General features: G+C 36.4%; 1 protein-coding gene across 2 annotated transcripts in view; it reads right to left on the reverse strand.

Annotated features, from left to right (window-relative positions):
- Positions 1-875: 875 nt before the first annotated feature.
- Positions 876-18404, reverse strand: part of RNF19A (ring finger protein 19A, RBR E3 ubiquitin protein ligase) — a 58598-nt gene continuing 41069 nt past the window's right edge. For both annotated transcript variants that reach the window (XM_019642555.1, XM_019642556.1), the window contains exons 4-10: positions 13379-13523; positions 12448-12610; positions 8796-8910; positions 8154-8315; positions 4832-5045; positions 3584-3727; positions 876-3071 (exon numbers count right to left, since the gene is read on the reverse strand). In XM_019642555.1, coding sequence (XP_019498100.1) covers positions 2381-3071; positions 3584-3727; positions 4832-5045; positions 8154-8315; positions 8796-8910; positions 12448-12610; positions 13379-13523 — 1634 coding nt within the window. In that variant the 3' untranslated portion in view covers positions 876-2380. The remainder of the gene's footprint in view (positions 3072-3583; positions 3728-4831; positions 5046-8153; positions 8316-8795; positions 8911-12447; positions 12611-13378; positions 13524-18404) is intronic.

The following is an 18404-nucleotide window of genomic DNA, read 5'->3' on the forward strand; positions in this document are numbered from 1 at the left end:
TCACCAGTTATCAGTCGCTTCAAAAAGGATCGTTTTCCTCACGTTTAATGAGCATATTGCAGATCATTTATACATGCCATCAAATGAGCTTCTTTGAGGTCATGTGGAACCCAAATATCGAGCTTACTTATGTATCCCAGCTTCTTCAGGTGGTCATGAATGCTTGAATAATGGATGTTCAATGTTTCTGCAATCTCTCATGCCGTATAACATGGGTTTGAGTCAATCAATACCTTTATTTGTCGTCATCAACCTTGGTGGGCACCCCTGAGAAGTGTCATTGAGATCAAAATCACCAGCACGGAATTTTGTGAACCATCATTGGCACTGATGTTCTTGTAGAGCATTGTCACCGTAAATTTTATGCAACTTTTCACTAGCTTGACGCGCGTTCTTCCCTTTATGGAAGTAAAACAGTAAAATATGGCAAAAATGCACTGTTTGGTCTTCCATCTTCAACTTGTTGTGAAATCTCCAAAACTCAACCAAATTGCTCAATTTTTTTTTAGAATGAAGCTAGAACTGTCAGCTGTCAAGTGACATAGCAGTAACACAGATGCGAATGACTCTAGTACTTCCAAAAATGAACTAGCACCATCTGTTGCAAACATGCATCATGACTTTTCCGACGACCCAATAAAACAGCACTACCCAATACTTCTAGTCAAGAGTAAAGCAGCTTCTTTCTGAAGGAAAGGCAGGTATTAGACATGAAGAAACTTGTCTAACAATTGTTTGTTGAGAAGTTCTGCAAATGCTTTCCTTTGGGCTGAGACCAAATGCAGAATCATCTCAGTGGCTTGCAATATTTATGAGTAACTACCACATAGCAAACGAACATTCCCATTCTTATAAAAACGCCTGTGCACAAACCATAAGGCGGCAAAACATCAGTATTTACATTTATTTCACGTATGCAGTTTTACACACACTATTGAACAAAATTGGAATGCAAACAAATATACAAATACCATAATAAGCATTATCAAATAAAATAACTGGCACTAGTGTTATAAGCATATTAATGGACCTGTGAGAAAAAGTGATGGAAGAAAACTGCAGCCCATAGCATTTTTCTTTTAATGAAAAGAAAATGCTCAGTAGCACCATAATGGTAATACTTAAAAGAAACACAGAAGATGGAACATTTTAACTGCTATCATTAACTGGAACATTTAAGTGAATTATATAGGAATTTAACAGTACAGGCAGTATTTTGGCCAACTTCTGTTTATGTGAGCTAAACATCTTCCATAAACAAAAACAAAAGGAAATAAAGCCAGTCACATGTGGACCCCTCCTTAGTACTTGGTACAAACTCTGCACCGTACTTTGATTTCATGATTGGAGAAGATACGCATGTGTTAAAAACTGAGGTTATGTAAAGTTATTCACTAAAGCCTGAGTGTGTCTTTGGTAGGCTAATACTTTCTCAGCATTGTTATTATTAATCATATTTATGTTTATCTATCCTGTATTTTTCTACACAATCCAAGGTGGCTAGAGAGAACATTATGGAAAATAATACAAAATCCTCAAACAACCAGACCCTTAAAATCCAGTCTATACCAAAGGCACCAAGAATCAATGAGGTGCAAACTTCCACTTAGTGAAAGATCACTTTTTTGTAATACTTATAAATGAATGGAATTTTGTCTTGGAGTTTTATATATCTTATTTGGTGCTGTCAGTGTACTTAATTACCTATTTTTATACTTTTCTTCTAAGATGGCATCAACAATATATAAGATATGTAGAGTACCAGGTATTTATATTTCAAAGTTGTGCAAAAACTGCCACAATCTTGCTCAAAGTGTCTAAGTATCCAAATGGTAGCACGTGGGCTGCATGAAGCTTTACATATCCACATCGCATATGAAGAAAAAATTAAATTTATGCCCAGTTATGAAATGTTACAAAGAGTATCATATACTGAGAGTAACCTGCAAGGTTCTTTAAACAGTATCCCTTAGTGGTTTCAATAAAATGTCACTAACCACTTAAACCTAAGCCTCAAGTTTTCTTCATAAGAATACTGCAGAGCTGCATTAGTATTTTATATTGATTATAAATTAAGCCAAATTTCTATCTAAATACACAAGTATGTGCTTCAAGCAATGTTTTGTGGCAAATGCACAAAACATACTTCTCTGAAGAACTGCTGTCCTTACAATAATGCACTTTTAAAGCCTTCATTTCATAGTTTGGTAATTAAGATCCACATGAAACACAATGCTTTGCTGAACACAGAAAATATATCTGCATTATGATTATGTAACCCGGCATTTGCTGGTAACTTGAAACTTAAAGTAGTCACATGTATTTCAACCAGCTCCAAACAAGGTTGTTCAGTGGTAATTATTTTGCAGCATTGATAGGCCTAAATATCAGTCTGAATTGCAACTTTTAATTCCATTGTCTGTTGTGAGTGGTTGTTATTTGTTTCTTTTAGTGCATCACCAAAATATAAATCAACATTGGGTTTTATTCCATTGTTACCATGTTCTTCAGCAATATGATTCAACTGTGGAACTTCTGAACATGAAGCAGTTTTGGTAAGCACAGAAATGCTACACTGATGTGGGGAATTTTCCAGACGGTCGTTTTCTACCTCAGGAAGAATGTTAACAGTAGCAAAGCGGGTATGATAATCATTGGAACCATGGCTACAAGAAGTTTTCATGCTTTCTAAGTCAGAACAACTGAATTCAGAAAAATGACTAGAGTGAGAATCTGCTACAGATGGCATACTGTCACTGAGGGATGGAGCCTCAAATTCGCTTGAGTTCGTGCTTTGTTGTTCTAACAACTGTGCATCCATATCCTCTCTGGTCTCATTTATCTTCATGTTACTCTTTTTCCTCAATTTACCACTTTTTGATTTCTTTCCTGCTGTTGCTTCTTTGGACCACTTGGTGGCACTGGATTTACCTTCAGGCAAGCCACCGGAAGAACCACCAGGGTGACATCTGGGGGCACTGCCATCCTCCACACTACTGCTTCCACTGTTGTGCCTGAATTTGGATGGCTTTGATTCAATGTCGACTTGCACCTCCATACTGTTGCCTTCTCTGGAACATAAGAGTAACAAATATAAATTTCTAACTTCCTTTTTATTTTTATTCAGATGACAGCAAAGGGGGAAGGGTTTCTGTGTGAAAAATGCAAAGACTATAAATAAGCTATCAGAACAAATTAATGCAGGATACATTCTATTAAAAACAACTGCTTGAAATAAAAAGGACTATAATAATGCTTCAATTACAAAAAAAAACAGAAGCAGCTACAAATGTACCTGTGTAAACTGTACAATTCAGTGGTTTTTCTGTATATTCAGAGTTGTACAATCATCATTACTACCTAACTTCAGAACATTTCCATCGTCCCCCAAAGAAACCCTATACCCATTAGCAGTTAGTTCCCATTCTTCCCTCCTCCCAGGCCCTGGCAACCACTAATCTACTTTCTGTATCTATGGATTTGTCTATTCTGGACATCTTACCATTTTCTTTGCCCAGAGAACCCAATAGTTGATAACAATTATTCACGATAATTTTACCTAATGATAGGGATAATTCCTTACTTGTCCAACGGGATGTAGGAATTCAGAATAGATCCCGCCATTGCTTTGGTGCTGGCGTTATCACTAACTGTTCCCAAGCTGACTGTGCCAGATTCTCCACTTAGGCTGTACCGTTCTTTCTGCACATCTGCTTGTACTTCCAACCTAAAAGAGGGGGATATCAGATAAAAGCTGAAAATACATATAATATCAGCACTACTATAATTTGTATATTTAAATAATTCAGTTAAGAACCCTAGTAACAAGAAGCTATTTTAGACACAACTATAAACATTATTTTTTTTAGTTTCTTTTTATTTAATTATTCTAATTCTACTACAGCACACTGAACAGTACCAACCATCCAAATAAAATGGGGGAAATTAGCTGTTTGCCAGATAAGGTAGTAACAGAATAACACAAAGGGATATAAAAGATTTTCACTTAAATATGCTCCATTATTTTCACTCAGGATGTGGCACTTTGCTTGCCATGTTCAATGCAAAACACAATATCCAAATACATTAAAAACCATTCTACATGACAGATCAGTGAATCAAAAAATTCTGAGCATCTATATATTAAAAATGGTTCTATAAATTTAACACCCAAGTCTTCTAAAAAGACATAATAATATGCACCAGTATAACTTGAGTTTGTGTTTAAAAGCAAACTACCTAAACAAAAGTCTGATTTCTTTCAACTCATGTCCTCTCCCCTATGTTATTTTTAAAAAAGGCTAATAAACAAAGGTAAAGAATAGTGACTGTTGGTAAAAGACTTGGTGTATTTTACAATTAATACATAAAAGGAACTAGGCAGACAACCCTGGCCTCAGTTCATGCATTCCCAGATATCCTGACTCTACCTGCTCCCCCAGGGTTCAACCAGTGCCTTATTTCCTAACATCCAGCTGTTGCACCTCCAGAAGTAAGGTCCAGGCTTAAGCACTGCCTTTATAACATCCACTGAAGCAGCTCCAGCATTGGTTCAAATATAAAATCTGACAAGTGCAGTGAAAAAATTGGCAGAACGTTATGCCTTAGACTTGGATTTTACCACATCATGTGTATACTGTGACAGAAAATCCAAACAAGCAAAAATCTCCTTACTCATTGTTTGCTACTAAATTTCATTTTTTAACTTTACTGTTTTCAATCCTGACACAGTAGGGTTAAATGTAATCATCATGCTCAAAATTCTCATTGAATTAAGAATTTGTAGTTAACAAAAGGCCAAAACAAATAAAACAAAGCACATTTTTCTTACCTATTGAAACAGTTTACCATGGCACTTCCTGACAGACTCCCCGTGATACTGGCTCCAGCTAGTGCCATGGTGCTGGCCGTTTCACTCAGATTGTCTCGAATGGCTCCTATTCGATCCATGTGGCTTCCACTTGCACTCAAACTGCCAGTCAGACCACCAACACTTCCTTCCCCTATGCTAGGGTTGTGTCTTGTTTCTGCTACTGAAGTTGTGTCTAAATGCAAATATTTCAAAGAAATTAAATAAGTACAATTATTAATGTCCCTATTCTTAAATTCCTCCATGATTTCAGATAGGGCATTTTATCATATAAAATATAAAACATACACAGGAACAGAAAAAATGTCTGGAGTCAGGGACTCATAACTATGGGGTAAGAGTAAAGAGAAATATTTCAGTGAGTAAAGCTGGATTAAGGACTGGCCCTCAGTTTTAGATGATCACTATTTAGGAAGATTTAGGAATTCTATAAAAACGTGATTGCTGAAAAATTTAGCTAACTTTGGAGGAAAATTATGTGACAGTTTTTAATAAGGCTATCATTTAAAGAGTTTATTATTCTCTAGGTCAATAAGAAGGGGCCAAAGTTGGTTTCTGGATATATTCCACGGTTCCAATTGTCTACAAGCTATTACAAGATCTGATACCACTATATTCCAATTACAGTAATGCTTTGTATTGAAGGACTCATTTATTTGTTCCAATATTTGGATTCCTCTTACATACCATACTGCTCTAAGCACTGGGGACATACATTCTGCCCTCAAGAATCTCACATTCTAGTTGGGGAAAACAATAAATAAAATTATATGGTTTTCATGCTATGAGAAAAAATAACGCAAAGTAAAGGGGAGGGAGTAAAAGGCCGTGAGAGTGTCGCAGAGTGTGTGTGCATGCCTGTGCGCTATTTTCTATAATGTGATGAAAAAAGGCCTCTCAGATAAAGTAACCCTTGTAGAGACTCAAAGGAAGTGAAAGAGTGAGCCATGAAATTATCTCAGGGAAGAGTGTTCCAGGCAGAGGGAACTACAAGTTTAAAAGCCTAGAAGTGGAAGTGTGCTCAGCATCCTGGAAAACATCAAGGAGGGGTGGTATAAAATAGGAAGTGACAAGAGATGAGTTCAGAGATGTAGCCCGGGACAGATCATGTGGGGCCTTCTGGGTCATGATAAGGACAGGATTTCCCTGCCCAGTACAGTTAGAACCGAGAGAGTTTTGAACATAAGAAAGACATGATCTGACCTTTTATGTTTTAGAAGTATCACTATGACTGCACTGTGGAATAGTGAGTGGAAACTGAGAAGCTGATGGATCAGTTAAGAGGCTATTATGATAGTCCAGGAAAGAGGACAGTAACTTAGACTAATGGAATAGCAGTGGAGAGGGTGAGAATGGTTGGACTACGGCTAAATGTTGAAGGAAGTAGCCGAATTTGCTGATGAATCAGATGCAGGGTAAGAAGGGAAAAGGGGGAGTCATCATGAGTGAAGGTTTTTGGTCAAGCAATAGAAAGAATGGAGAAGCTGCCTAATGAGGCTAGGATGACGGAGACAACAACAGGTTTTAGAGGGAAGAATTTGGTTATAGAAAGTTAAAACTTAAAATTCTTGTTAGACATTCAAATGCAGATTAAAAAAAAAGACGTACAAGTGTGAAGTTCAGAGGAGAGTTCTAGCTTAGATACAAATTTAAAAGCAGTCCGTCTATATACTATTTAATATAAGATGACCTAGGGAGTGTGTGTAGATAAAAAAGAGAAGTCTGAGAACTGTGCCCAAGGAAACTCCAAATTGTGGAGGTTAGGAGAAAAAAATGAACCAGCAAAGAAGACTGAGGAGTGGCCAGGAGATATGATGAGATGAGAAATTGTTTTCTAGAAGACAAGTAAAGAAAATGTCTCAAGAAGGAAGGCACAGTCTACCATTGTCAGGTGTTTTCTTATATTAAGATGAAGACCAAAAAAGGTGAAAGGGAATAAGAGGTCCAAATTTCCAAGTATAAAACAAGTAAGTCATTGGGATGTAATACACAGCATAGGGAATATAGTCAATAATACTGTGATAGCGTGGTACAGTGTCAGATGGCTGCTGGACTTATCATGGCGATCACTTCTTTAGGTATATAAATGCTAAATAACTATGGTACCCCTGAAACTAATATAATATTGTATGTTAGCTACATTTTAATAAAAATCTTTAAAAAAAGATGAAAACCAAGAATTGACCACTATATTTGGTAACATGGAGGTCACTGGTACTCTGCTTTGGTGGAGTGGTAGAAATGAAATCCTGGAGTGGTAGGTCCAAAATCTGATTGGAGTGAGTTCAAAAGACAATGGGGGGCTGGCTGAGTGGCGCGATGGTTAAGAACTGGCTTGGGACACCAGAGGGCCCGGGTTCGGATCCCACATATGAGGGCCAGTGACACTGCCCTCTACAGCTAAGATGCTGAACAACAGCTCAACCTGGAGCTGGGCTGCCCTGAGTCACCGGCGACGGCGTAGGCTGCAGCCCCTGTGGCAGTGGGTTGCCATAGGCTACTGTGTGTAGCCAGCAGCCAGCGTGAGCGGCCAGCAGCCACAGTGAGCGGCCATCCAGAAGCCGGCGACTGATCTGCCTTGCCCGGGAAGAGCGCAATGATGGTGCCAACTTGGGGCAGTGAAGCAACATCCTCCACAACTAGACTGAAGAACAAAAGGACAGCAACTTGTCTGTTCCCCTTCCCCCAATTCCCCAGTGCTGTTCCCATCCCCCAATTCCCCAATAAAAATCTTAAAAAAAAAAAAAAAGACAATGGGAAGTAACAAAGCAGATGTTATCTTCGCACATTTGCCTGGTTATTTCCCTAAGACAAATTTCTATAACAAGAATTGTTAGAATATAGAACATGTACATGTTTTAAGGTTTATTAACTTTTACTCCTTCTGGCAGTCTATGAAGGCCTTTTCATTCTCCAGTTATTGTTCTAATTCATATTTCTTTGAATACATTGAAGGTATTTTCTACTCATTTGCCACCTGTATTTCTTTTACAAACTGTGTTTCTCTTCATATCCTTGTCTTATGGATTTGGAATGTTCTATGCAAAATTTAAGATTAAAAGTCTAGAATTTCTAAGACATATTTCCATTGGAGGCTAAGATGCCTAGAACTCTTCAACCCTCTTTCACCCATTTGCCTAGCCTTGGCAGCCCATTTCACAGGTGCGCTTCTGGATGAACACTACTAAGCCTAGTACAAGGAGGGCAATGAAAATTCTGACCTGCATGTTGTCTACAGCCTCCCCCTAGAAAACATTTTCCTTCCTTTCCTTAAAGGACTTACCTGCAGCTGTGTTATTTCCACCGACATTTATATCATTTTCATCATCAAATTCAATCCTGACTCCTTTTCCATTGCCTGCCGAGACTCCACAACCTCCACTTCGACAGAGAGAAATTGGAACAACGCCATAGACATAAGCTAACATAATAGGAACACCAATACCTGACGAGGAAATAAATTAGTCACTGTCAACAAAAAAATAAATCATAGAAGCATGAATTTTAGGAAGTCTTTTTGAGAGAAAGTATATAGGAGAAAAATGCTAGGGTTCTGCAACCCTTGCAAAAAGTAGATTTACCCAGCTGTTTAGGGACACAAGCAAATTCAAAGGTTCTAGCCTCACACATGAATTAGAAAAAAGGGGTAAACCTTTTCAAGTGCCAGGGTTCTAAACTATATTAGGAAGGAGGCCACTGTAATTTACCAACTAGTCTAAGGCTAGACTTGAGTCTATAATACTTGTAACCAGTACAGTTACTAAATGAGAGGCTTTCTGTAGGCTCAGCTTAAACTGTCTTTAAATTTAAAAAAAAAGTAACTCTTTTATCCTCAACCTTATAATGTTTTGTTTTTTAAAATCCTTCCACAAAACTTTAATTTTATAAAACTTGGGGTAATTGGTATTTTAAAGCATTTTCTTACCTACAGTTACTGCAGCTACAACTGGAGATACAATTACAGACAATGTTACACCACCTGCTATGGCCAAATTCCGTTTGTGCTTTGAAACATCCTTGCCTTCATATCGATTGTGAATCTTGAATTAAAATGGGGGTGGGGGATTAAAGAAAAAATACATTACATACTTAGTTTGAATGACATAAATCTATATTTGCTAGAATTTAAACTGATTTCTATTACAATTTCATAGTTCAGTGTCCCAATTCAAGGTAAATGTATTACTACTGTTCTTAAACCATATTCTTACACATAATTTGCTTACATAAGACAGTGATTTAATAGATTTTATTTTGTGTTTACTTTTAAACAGTCTTGGGAAAAAGTAGTCTTTATAATCTTATTCAAAAATAGTATAATCATGTTTTGAACAAAAAATCAAACAAATATTATTTCCAACATAGTTTGTATGTTTGACTAATAGGATTACTTTTGAGAAATTTAACATTCCACAGGTTTCTTTCTAAATAAGCATCCCTTAAATGGTAGAAATTGGCTCCTAGGGGAGGTTCCCACAACACTTTCTTAAAAATTGACCTTAAAAAGCAGTATTAATGGGCCGGCTGAGTGGCTCAGTTGGTTAAGAGCACAAGCTCTGAGCAACAGGGTAGCCGGTTCAATTCCCACAGGGGCCAGTGAGCTGCGCTTGAGCTGAGCTGCTGCTGAGTTGCTAAGATGTGGCAGGATGGCTTTGCTGATGAGAGTACGTGCTCCTAACAACAAGGCTACCAGTTCAACACCCGCATGGGATGGTGGGTTACCCACCCACAACTAAGATTGAACTCGGCACTTTGAGCTGAGCTGCCCTGAGCTGCTGATGGGTGGCTGGATGGCTCAGTGGTTAGAGCATGCACTCTTAGTAACAAGGTTGCTGGTTGACTCCCTCATGGGATGGTGGGCTATGCCCACCTGCAGCTAAGGCTGAACATGGTACCTTGAGCTGAGCGGCCGCGAGCTGCCAACAGGCGGCCAGATGGCAACTGGACTTGGAGCTGAGCTAGCTGCGCCCTCCTCAACTGAAGGACAACAACTTGCCTGTTCCCCTTCCCCAATTCCCCAACACTGTTCCCGTTCCCCAGTTCCCAAATAAAAACAAAAACAAAAAAAAGCAGTACTAATAAGCAAACATCATTAAATATAATCAATTTTTTCTCAGATTCTTTTTAATGAAGACCGGTATTACCAAATAACTCAGAATCCTGGGCTTTCATTTATAGCTCAAAGGAGAGAGAGAGAGAGAGAGAGAGAGAGAGGGAGGGAGGGAGGGAGGGAGGGAAATGCTGCCAGGAGACAGGAGTTGGATCTACTTAGCATCTTTGTACTAATAAACAGAGTTTAGTATCACCATGAAACAGCTCAATATCTTTGTTCTCATGGTTTGCAAGGACTTAAAGCTAATAAAGTACATTTGCCCCTCTGTTTCAAGACAGATTCAAAACAGCCTCAAAAGTGTACATGTGGTCTCTAAAATAAAATACTTGACTTATAAACAATATTATATATGAGGCTTAATAAAAAATCTATGATTATTTTGAAGGCTGTAAAGTACAGTGAGTCTTGTAGGATATATTACATCGTGAAAAAGTTGTGTGGGGAAGTGGGCGAAGTATGCATGGGACAAAGAATATTTATATTTCCTAGTCAGCATCCTGTTTCCAAGCACTGACTGTTCCCAGGGAATGGGCCTCTATATTATCCTAAATAGTCCATGCAGACAGGCTGCATGGTACCTTTCATTATCCTTCAGTACTGCAACTAATTCTTGCTCCGCCCCACTCCCATTCCTGAAAAACTTAGCACTGAAGCAGAGAAAAGCCAAACCTAAAAATTGATGTAGTAGACTCACAAAGGCAGACCAGGAGAAAGGAGTCTTCCAGAAAATTCCATATCCTCAAGCATCAATGTTTAAATACAGTGATCATATTATCCCACTAGTTCTGGTTCAATTTTATTTTTTCTGTTTTACTATTTTGTGTCACATTTTCTATTTGTTATTGCAAATAAAGGCTCAGCTTTTAGGTACTTTATCAACTTAATAGGTTTTCCTGGGCTGGTTTGTATCCCTAAACACCACAGAGAACACTGTTTCAATAGAAAACTAATTCATCAACTTGCAACCTTTTGAAAACGTTTGAAAAAAGGAGGCTTGTAACTGCACCGAAGACTTCAACAAAGAAGTAAATAAACTCTCCTCTATAAATTATTTGTAGATGTGTGCAGTACAACAGTCTCTATTTCTCTTCTACTTCTAGTTCTAAGTATCAAATAAACAGTTTTCTTTTCAGCAAAACCTGGCTTTGGATAACTACATGAAAAATATTATAATCAGCTACTGTTTTTGGGACTGCAAACAATTTAAGTTTAGTTACTTCAACCTTCTGAAATAAACATTTGGCTCATAAATATCTGTGTTTGACTCTGTCCCAAAATTAGTTAAAAAAATAGTATGTATTGTTATTTTTCCAGCTACAAAAAAATATATGTTGAATATAATAAACTTTGGCTGTTAGATGGAAGAGGATGAGCACCAGCCTTGCCTTGAGTTTGGTCTCAAAAGTCAGAACTAGAATTAAATGAAACACTTTAAAGAGAAACAGATTCTGACTCAACGTAAGAAATTTTCTAACAATTAGAGCAACCTGGCAACAGAATGGGCTGCTTCATGAGTTGGTGGTTTCCCCATCACTTAAGTACCCAAATGGCTAGACTGAAATTTATCATGGATCTTATATAAAAAATTGGTTCATCTGGGTTTAAATCCCAGCTCTGCTTCTTTCTGTGTAACTGAAGATAAATTATATAAACTTTCCTAAACCTCAATATTCTACCGCATAAAATTCTATGAGGTTAACATGAGTTATAGTACATAAAACACCTACCACACAGGAAGGGCTCAACAAACAGTCTCCCTCCTCCCCCTTTTTAAAAATCCTATACTATGTTCTACTTAGGTACAGGGCTGAGATTAGATAATTTCTAAAGTTACTTCTCAATTCTGAGATTCTCTTAATTTAGACAAGAGCAGACTACTTAGCCACTTTATCCCTTTAACCTTTCAAAAAAGAATGATTTGCTTAGCTAATGAAGTATAATTCATCCCTCATAGGCCAGTGGTAAATTTTAGTGTTTGGACTTTCACAAAATTGTTACAATCTACAAAACAGTGTATTTACTAATAGCAGCAATCTGAAGGAGGAAAAAAGTTTTGAAATGAAGTTGGAAATAATTCAGGAACTGGCTAATTATTCTTTGCCTGGGGGGCATATGTTATTTAGTTATTAACTTTTTATAGACCGGACTTTACAAGGATAAACCCATGAGAAAAATGTCAGGTGTGTATCCTTCAGTACTTTGTACTTAAGTTGGTTTATAACACAAATGTACTAAAGTTTTCAGATTCAGATAATTTTAAAGCAAGTCTGCTTTTTATGCATCCATAAGAGCTTGCCAAACACTGAATATTTATTACCTTATGAAAAAATAGTAATTTGTTTTATACTGAAGATAATGAAAAATGACCTAGGTCTTTCAAAACAAAAACAAAGCAAAAATCTTGAACCCTAAGCCTAAAGATTGAGAATAAGATAATAAACTAACAAAGAATTATGCATTTTACCTTGCGGCCCACATATACAGGAATACCGATAATCATTGCAGGTATAGCAATGCCTGCTATTAAAGCAATTCCTACAGGAGCACCAACAAGTGTTCCCAGCTGCCACAGTATTTTCTTCTTTCGGCTCCAGGGTTTCTTCCCCCAAAAAGTACATCCTGATGGACTAACGGAAAAAATTATAATGTAAGGTAACTGCTACAAAACATCACAACAAATTACTGCCATACAGTAATGCAGTAACTTTGAAAGGCGGCTTCTCATACTTAGAAAGAAGTTATTTTCCTTTCTTTGAATTGAGTTCATTAAAAGCCAAAAACTCAGGGTAAAAATAAATTATATAAAATAAATTATATAAAATTATATAAAAAGGATAAACACAATAAATTATATAAAAAGGATATCAATAAATGGGATTCAGGTTAAATATCTATCCTAGTCCTCCATTAAAGAGTATATTAATGCAAAACGTGCTTATATTTAGGGTTGTCGGAAAAGTCATTAAGTATTTTTTGTTTTTCGTTGCAAAAACATTTCATGACTTTTCCGACAACCCAATATTATCCCTGTTTTAAGTGTTATCTGATTATATCATAAACTCACACTGTGGCCTAAATGAAAGAATTTATATATGAGAAAATTAAATGGAAATATTTATGACCTAACATAATTACATGGGGTATTAAATAAATACTAGCTTTCTAGTTTAACAAAAACAAAACAAGAACAAAAAAATGTTTCCTATTTTTTACTATTAACCCCAAATAAGTAGCAGAATAATTTGGTTCTTTTTAAATTTATAAAACAGGTCCCTTTAAGTAACTTATAAATTAGAAGTTTTAAAATGCTTAGGATAACACTTTTTCTAAAAAGTCCTTTTGTCTTATAATATAAAATTATATTTAGATATAAATTATTCCTTCTATAAACTTACCTTAGATAATGTAAATCTGAGATTTCTTTCATACACAACCAACAAAACTCACAACCACAGACAGCACATGTCATGTGATTACAGCTCCCGTCATTCATCTTTATTATATAAGCAGCACATCGTGGACATGGCTTTATGTCATCAGCTATCAGAAAATAGAGAGACCTGCTTAGTATATAAAAGTGGTCTAAAAAAATAACAATTTCTAGTTGATAATCAATTGTAGCACTGCCAAAAAAATCTTAATGTGTTTGTTAAGTGATAGCTTTCATCTGCTATTCTTAGTATATATTTTTTTCTTCCCTTCTCAGAAAAGGAACATATTTTACATTTTCAAATTATAAACATTTTCAAACACAGTAGTAGAACAATGAGAGCAAAGAATAACAAAATAATAAAGGGAGAAGCGAACCAGGGACAGTCTTAGGTAAACTGTTAACTATATGAAGTTTAACTTTGTTCCTACCCTGTAGCACCAACTTCTTGGAGTGGCACTTCATGTCTAGAACGTTTCTAACCATCTCCACTTAATTAAAATGTTAGATATTATATATACTATTCCTTTAGATAATGAACACTAATTTGATATTAATCTGAGATACTAGATACATAAAGCACTATGAGTTTACTTCTCTCTTCTAAGTAACATCAACTATAAGCAATGTAAAAATACAGACATATTTATAAAAGTAGCCTTTTCCTTGTATTTTAGTTCATACAATAGACAGATGGGCCTCACAAAGAATCAGTACCCAGAATAAAATGGAGGAGGTAAGAGGTTAAGGAAGGGTTATATAGTTATAAACACTTAAACGATGGAAAACAGTTTCAGAATTAAAGTAACTATTTGTTGGTTATGCTCATGACTGCTTTTCATTTGTAACCTTTGACCTTTTTATTCATTTATTGAAATGCTGTTCTTGTATGCTTCTTGTATATAATATGGTTACAATGCACAAAGGTGCCAAGTTAAAATCAAGGGGGTACATAACTTTAGGAATCACTGACACAGATTGTTACCTCAAATTATACAACTATTTTGAACTTTGGCATCTATTTAAATAGCAACCAGTAATTATTTTACTGTCACTACTAGCCAGCTATATTTTCTAACTACACAGACAGTTAAGAAAAAAATATGTACAGTGCTTGCCAGTGAATTCAAGTATTTGTTCCAATTTCTTACATATAAGCATTAAGCTATATCCTATTTTCTTTTCTACAAGTTTTACAGTCAAATTTTACTTGTGATTTATTAGTGAATTCAGATTTCCTTTAATGCTCCTTTTAGGGCCAAAAGTGTTTTTTAACTTATGAACTGGTCAAAGCTCACAATTAGTGTTATAATTTGAGCAAACTAATACCTATGCAGTCAGACCAAGACAAAAGATAATTACTAGACTATAAAAACTAAAAATATCCGTAAGTCGTGATTTAAATAATCCAAAGAACATAAAGTCTGTGTTAACAATTTTTTAACATTGGGGAAGTGAAAAAAAAGCTGACTTTTATAGCTGATATAACATCTAGTACATCAAATTAAAGAAATGCTAATACTATCTGTTTAAGTGGGATATTAACTGATAAACTTTCTCATTCCAGAATATACTCAAGTCATAAATATCCCAATTAGAGATGGGGTCAGACTTTGGCTCTGATACATGCAATCCTTAGAAAAAACTGAAAGGTGCCATCCCCACTTACTTTTATGGTCTTAAAAACACAAAACAGCCTTTTAATATGTTAAGATTACGTGTTAAAGAATTAACACCATAGCAATGTATTTTTGATATGTCTTTTGATATATCTATGCCCACGTTTTCACTCTGTATACTTATTTATCTACAAAAGGCTGTTTTGTCTGCTTTGTCTCCGCTTTAAACAAATTAGAAAAAAATTTACTATGCACAGTAATATGGTATATTGCTCTCAAAATACAAAAATCCTAAATAAAATTGTTTTCCTGAATAGATGGTCAATTGATACCCCATTCCCCAAGCATCAATTAATCCACAGGTCTTTTATATTACAAAAAAAAAGGTTTCCCATTCCTATTTAAAGAGTTTGGCAAAGCTTTTGTCTTTTCTGATCAGTATATTTCTATTTACTGTTAAAATGTGGGCCATTGTCATGTTAAGAAAAAATAATAGGTTACAAAACACTATGTTCTCAAAATTTGTTTTAAACCTCCCCTGCCCCCACTCCCTCCACATTAACTGTAAAGACAAGAAAGAAAATGTTAACAGTGGTTATCTGTTGGATTGGTAGTAGTAGGAGATAGAGGTGGGGGTAGGGAGCCAATTTAACTATTTTTATGAAGGGTAAAAAAGAAAAGTCTCACGTACATGCAATATTGTCACAGGTAAAAGATAAATATAACCATAACAGAAATTATTTAATGTACCATATGATTAAGCACACTTAGTTATCTTCAGGTGACTGATTCAAAAGAAATAGCCACCTAATTATTATTATTACACCAATCATTAAAAGTACAGCCAATTTTTCAATGTATCATGATAATGGGAGACAAAAAATACCAAGATATCTGGAATAACAGGGATTAATAAAACCATTTTAGATAGTACATTGCTTTCCCCTTTTCTTTCCACAAGTCAGTGAGAAGCCAAGTTCAAGTTTTTAATTTTTTTATAGATTACATCAAAAGAAACTGTCACATAAATTTGTTCTAAGAGCTTTGATTTTTGGACCATTATAGGTAAAAATGCATGTAGTTTAAATTTGCAGAACTAGGAGATAAGACTTTTAAACAAATATGGAAAAATTCCAAGTGAAGTTTATTTTATTAAATGATCATCTTGGGAGGCTATATTGAGTCCAACAATGTCACTATTTGGCTCAAATCATTTGAGAAGTTTTTCTTTCATAATTACTTTCAAAGCTATTTTATATTAAAAAAAATCACACTTGGGCCGGCCGAGTGACATGTTGGTTAAGAGTTGGGTTGAGACACCAGCTCTCAACCCAGCCGTGGGCAGCAGGGCCACGGTTCGGGTCCCACATGAGGGCCAGTGACGCTGCGCCCTCTACAGCAAAGATGGTGAACAACAGCTGAACCTGGAGCTGGGCTGCCGTGAGCTGCCATGAGTGGCCAGCAGCCAACGTGAGCCGCCGTGAGTGGCCGTCCAATGACCGGTGAGCGACTGCCTCACCCAGGAAGAGTGCAATGATAATACCAACATGGGCCAGGGAAGCGGCGTCCTCCACAACTAGACTGAAGAAAAGGACAGCAATTTATCTGTTTCCTTTCCCCGATTCCCCAATGCTGTTCCCCTCCCCCAATAAAATCTTAAAAAAAAAAAAAATCACTCTCATGACCATATAGTCACATCTTACTTTGGATCCACCCCAAACTAGTTATTCAACTTGATATGATACTCTAGTTGTTAGACTTAATTCCAAAGAACTTTTCGTCATATCCAGAAATCAAACTCACATTAAGGGGATAATTTAAGTGAATGTATCAGGATCTAAATATTATGCTCGGTAAGGCACTCCAGGTAGCCATAACGAAATAAACATAAAATCTCCCATGGTGACTACTGTGAGAAAGGCCATAACTAAATCATGTTTAGTTATGGATAACTAAATCATGTTTATTTTAAAATTAATAACAAAAGCCATTTCTTAGTCATTTTTTTCTTAATGATGGTCCGTCCACACATATGCAAATCTAGGAGGTGACTGTGGTTCTTCTAAGTTTTCCTACCTCATATAGCCAGAGCACTTACTATGAGACAGGAAATACTTCAACCTTATGGACTTAGGTATTATTAGTATCTTCATTTTACAGATGAGACAAGTAACTTGTTCAGGGTCACAACGAGACTAAATGGGAGAAGCTGGGATTCGAATCCAGACAGTCTGATTCCAGGGTCCATTCTCTTACTCTATATTCTATGTCTGTGTGTCCTATAACCAATAAATACCCATCCGCACTTAGAGAAGAGGGATATCCTTTCCAAGCAGACTATTCAATGGCTACATCTGAGTCTACAGGGGTCAGTTTAAGTATATTCAGGTCCTCTCTGAATTGCTTCTGGACCCACACCTACAAATTATTAATAATGATTTGAGTTCCATCCCAAATCTTGAGGCAAGGATATAGAAACAAATCAATGAGCAAACAAGCATGAACATCTGTGTATATTATATAAAGTATTAAAATGTTGAACTTAAAGTTTAATTTTAAATGTTTAAATTTTTTTTTTCTTTTTAAAAATATTTTATTGGGGAATTGGGCGAGGGAAACAGCATTGGGGAATTGAGGAAGGTGAACAGACAAGTTGCTGTCCTTTTTGTTCTTCAGTCTAGTTGTGGAGGATGTCACTTCCCTGGCCCATGTTGGTATTATCATTGCGCTCTTCCCAGGTGACCAGTCACTTGCTGGCCATGGAATGGCTGCTCACGGTGGCTCACGGCAGCTCTCGAAAGCACACGCCAGCTGCCGGCCAGCGCCACTGCAGCCTATGCTGTTGCCAGTGACTCATGGCAGCCCAGCTCCAGGTTGAGCTGTTGTTCACCATCTTAGCTGTAGAGGGTGCATCATCACTGGCCCGCACGTGGGATCTAAACTCGGGCCCTGCTGCTCAGAGCTGGCATCCCAAGCCAACTCCTAACCAACGTGCCACTCAGCCAGTCCTTAAATGTTTAATTTTAAATTCAACTTTAAATGTTGAATAAAAGTTTAAAAAAAAATTTACTGGGGTGACAATGGTTAGTAAAATTACATAGGTTTCAAGAGTGCATTTCTATAATACATCATCTACATATCACATTATATGCTCACCACCCAGAGTCAGTTCTCCTTCCATCACCATATATTTGATCCCCTTTTCCCTCTTCTATCAACCCCCTCCCTGCTTATGCTTTGGTAGCCACTAAACTGTTGTCTCTGTCTATAAGATTTTGTTTGGAATAAGACTTCTTTCTAATATCATAAAGTACATGACTATCTCAATACATTGCTTGTAGGAATATAAATTATTTTCTTGATAAATTTCTA

This window comes from Hipposideros armiger, unplaced genomic scaffold, assembly GCF_001890085.2.
Source record: "Hipposideros armiger isolate ML-2016 unplaced genomic scaffold, ASM189008v1 scaffold_70, whole genome shotgun sequence".
NCBI lineage: Eukaryota > Metazoa > Chordata > Mammalia > Chiroptera > Hipposideridae > Hipposideros > Hipposideros armiger.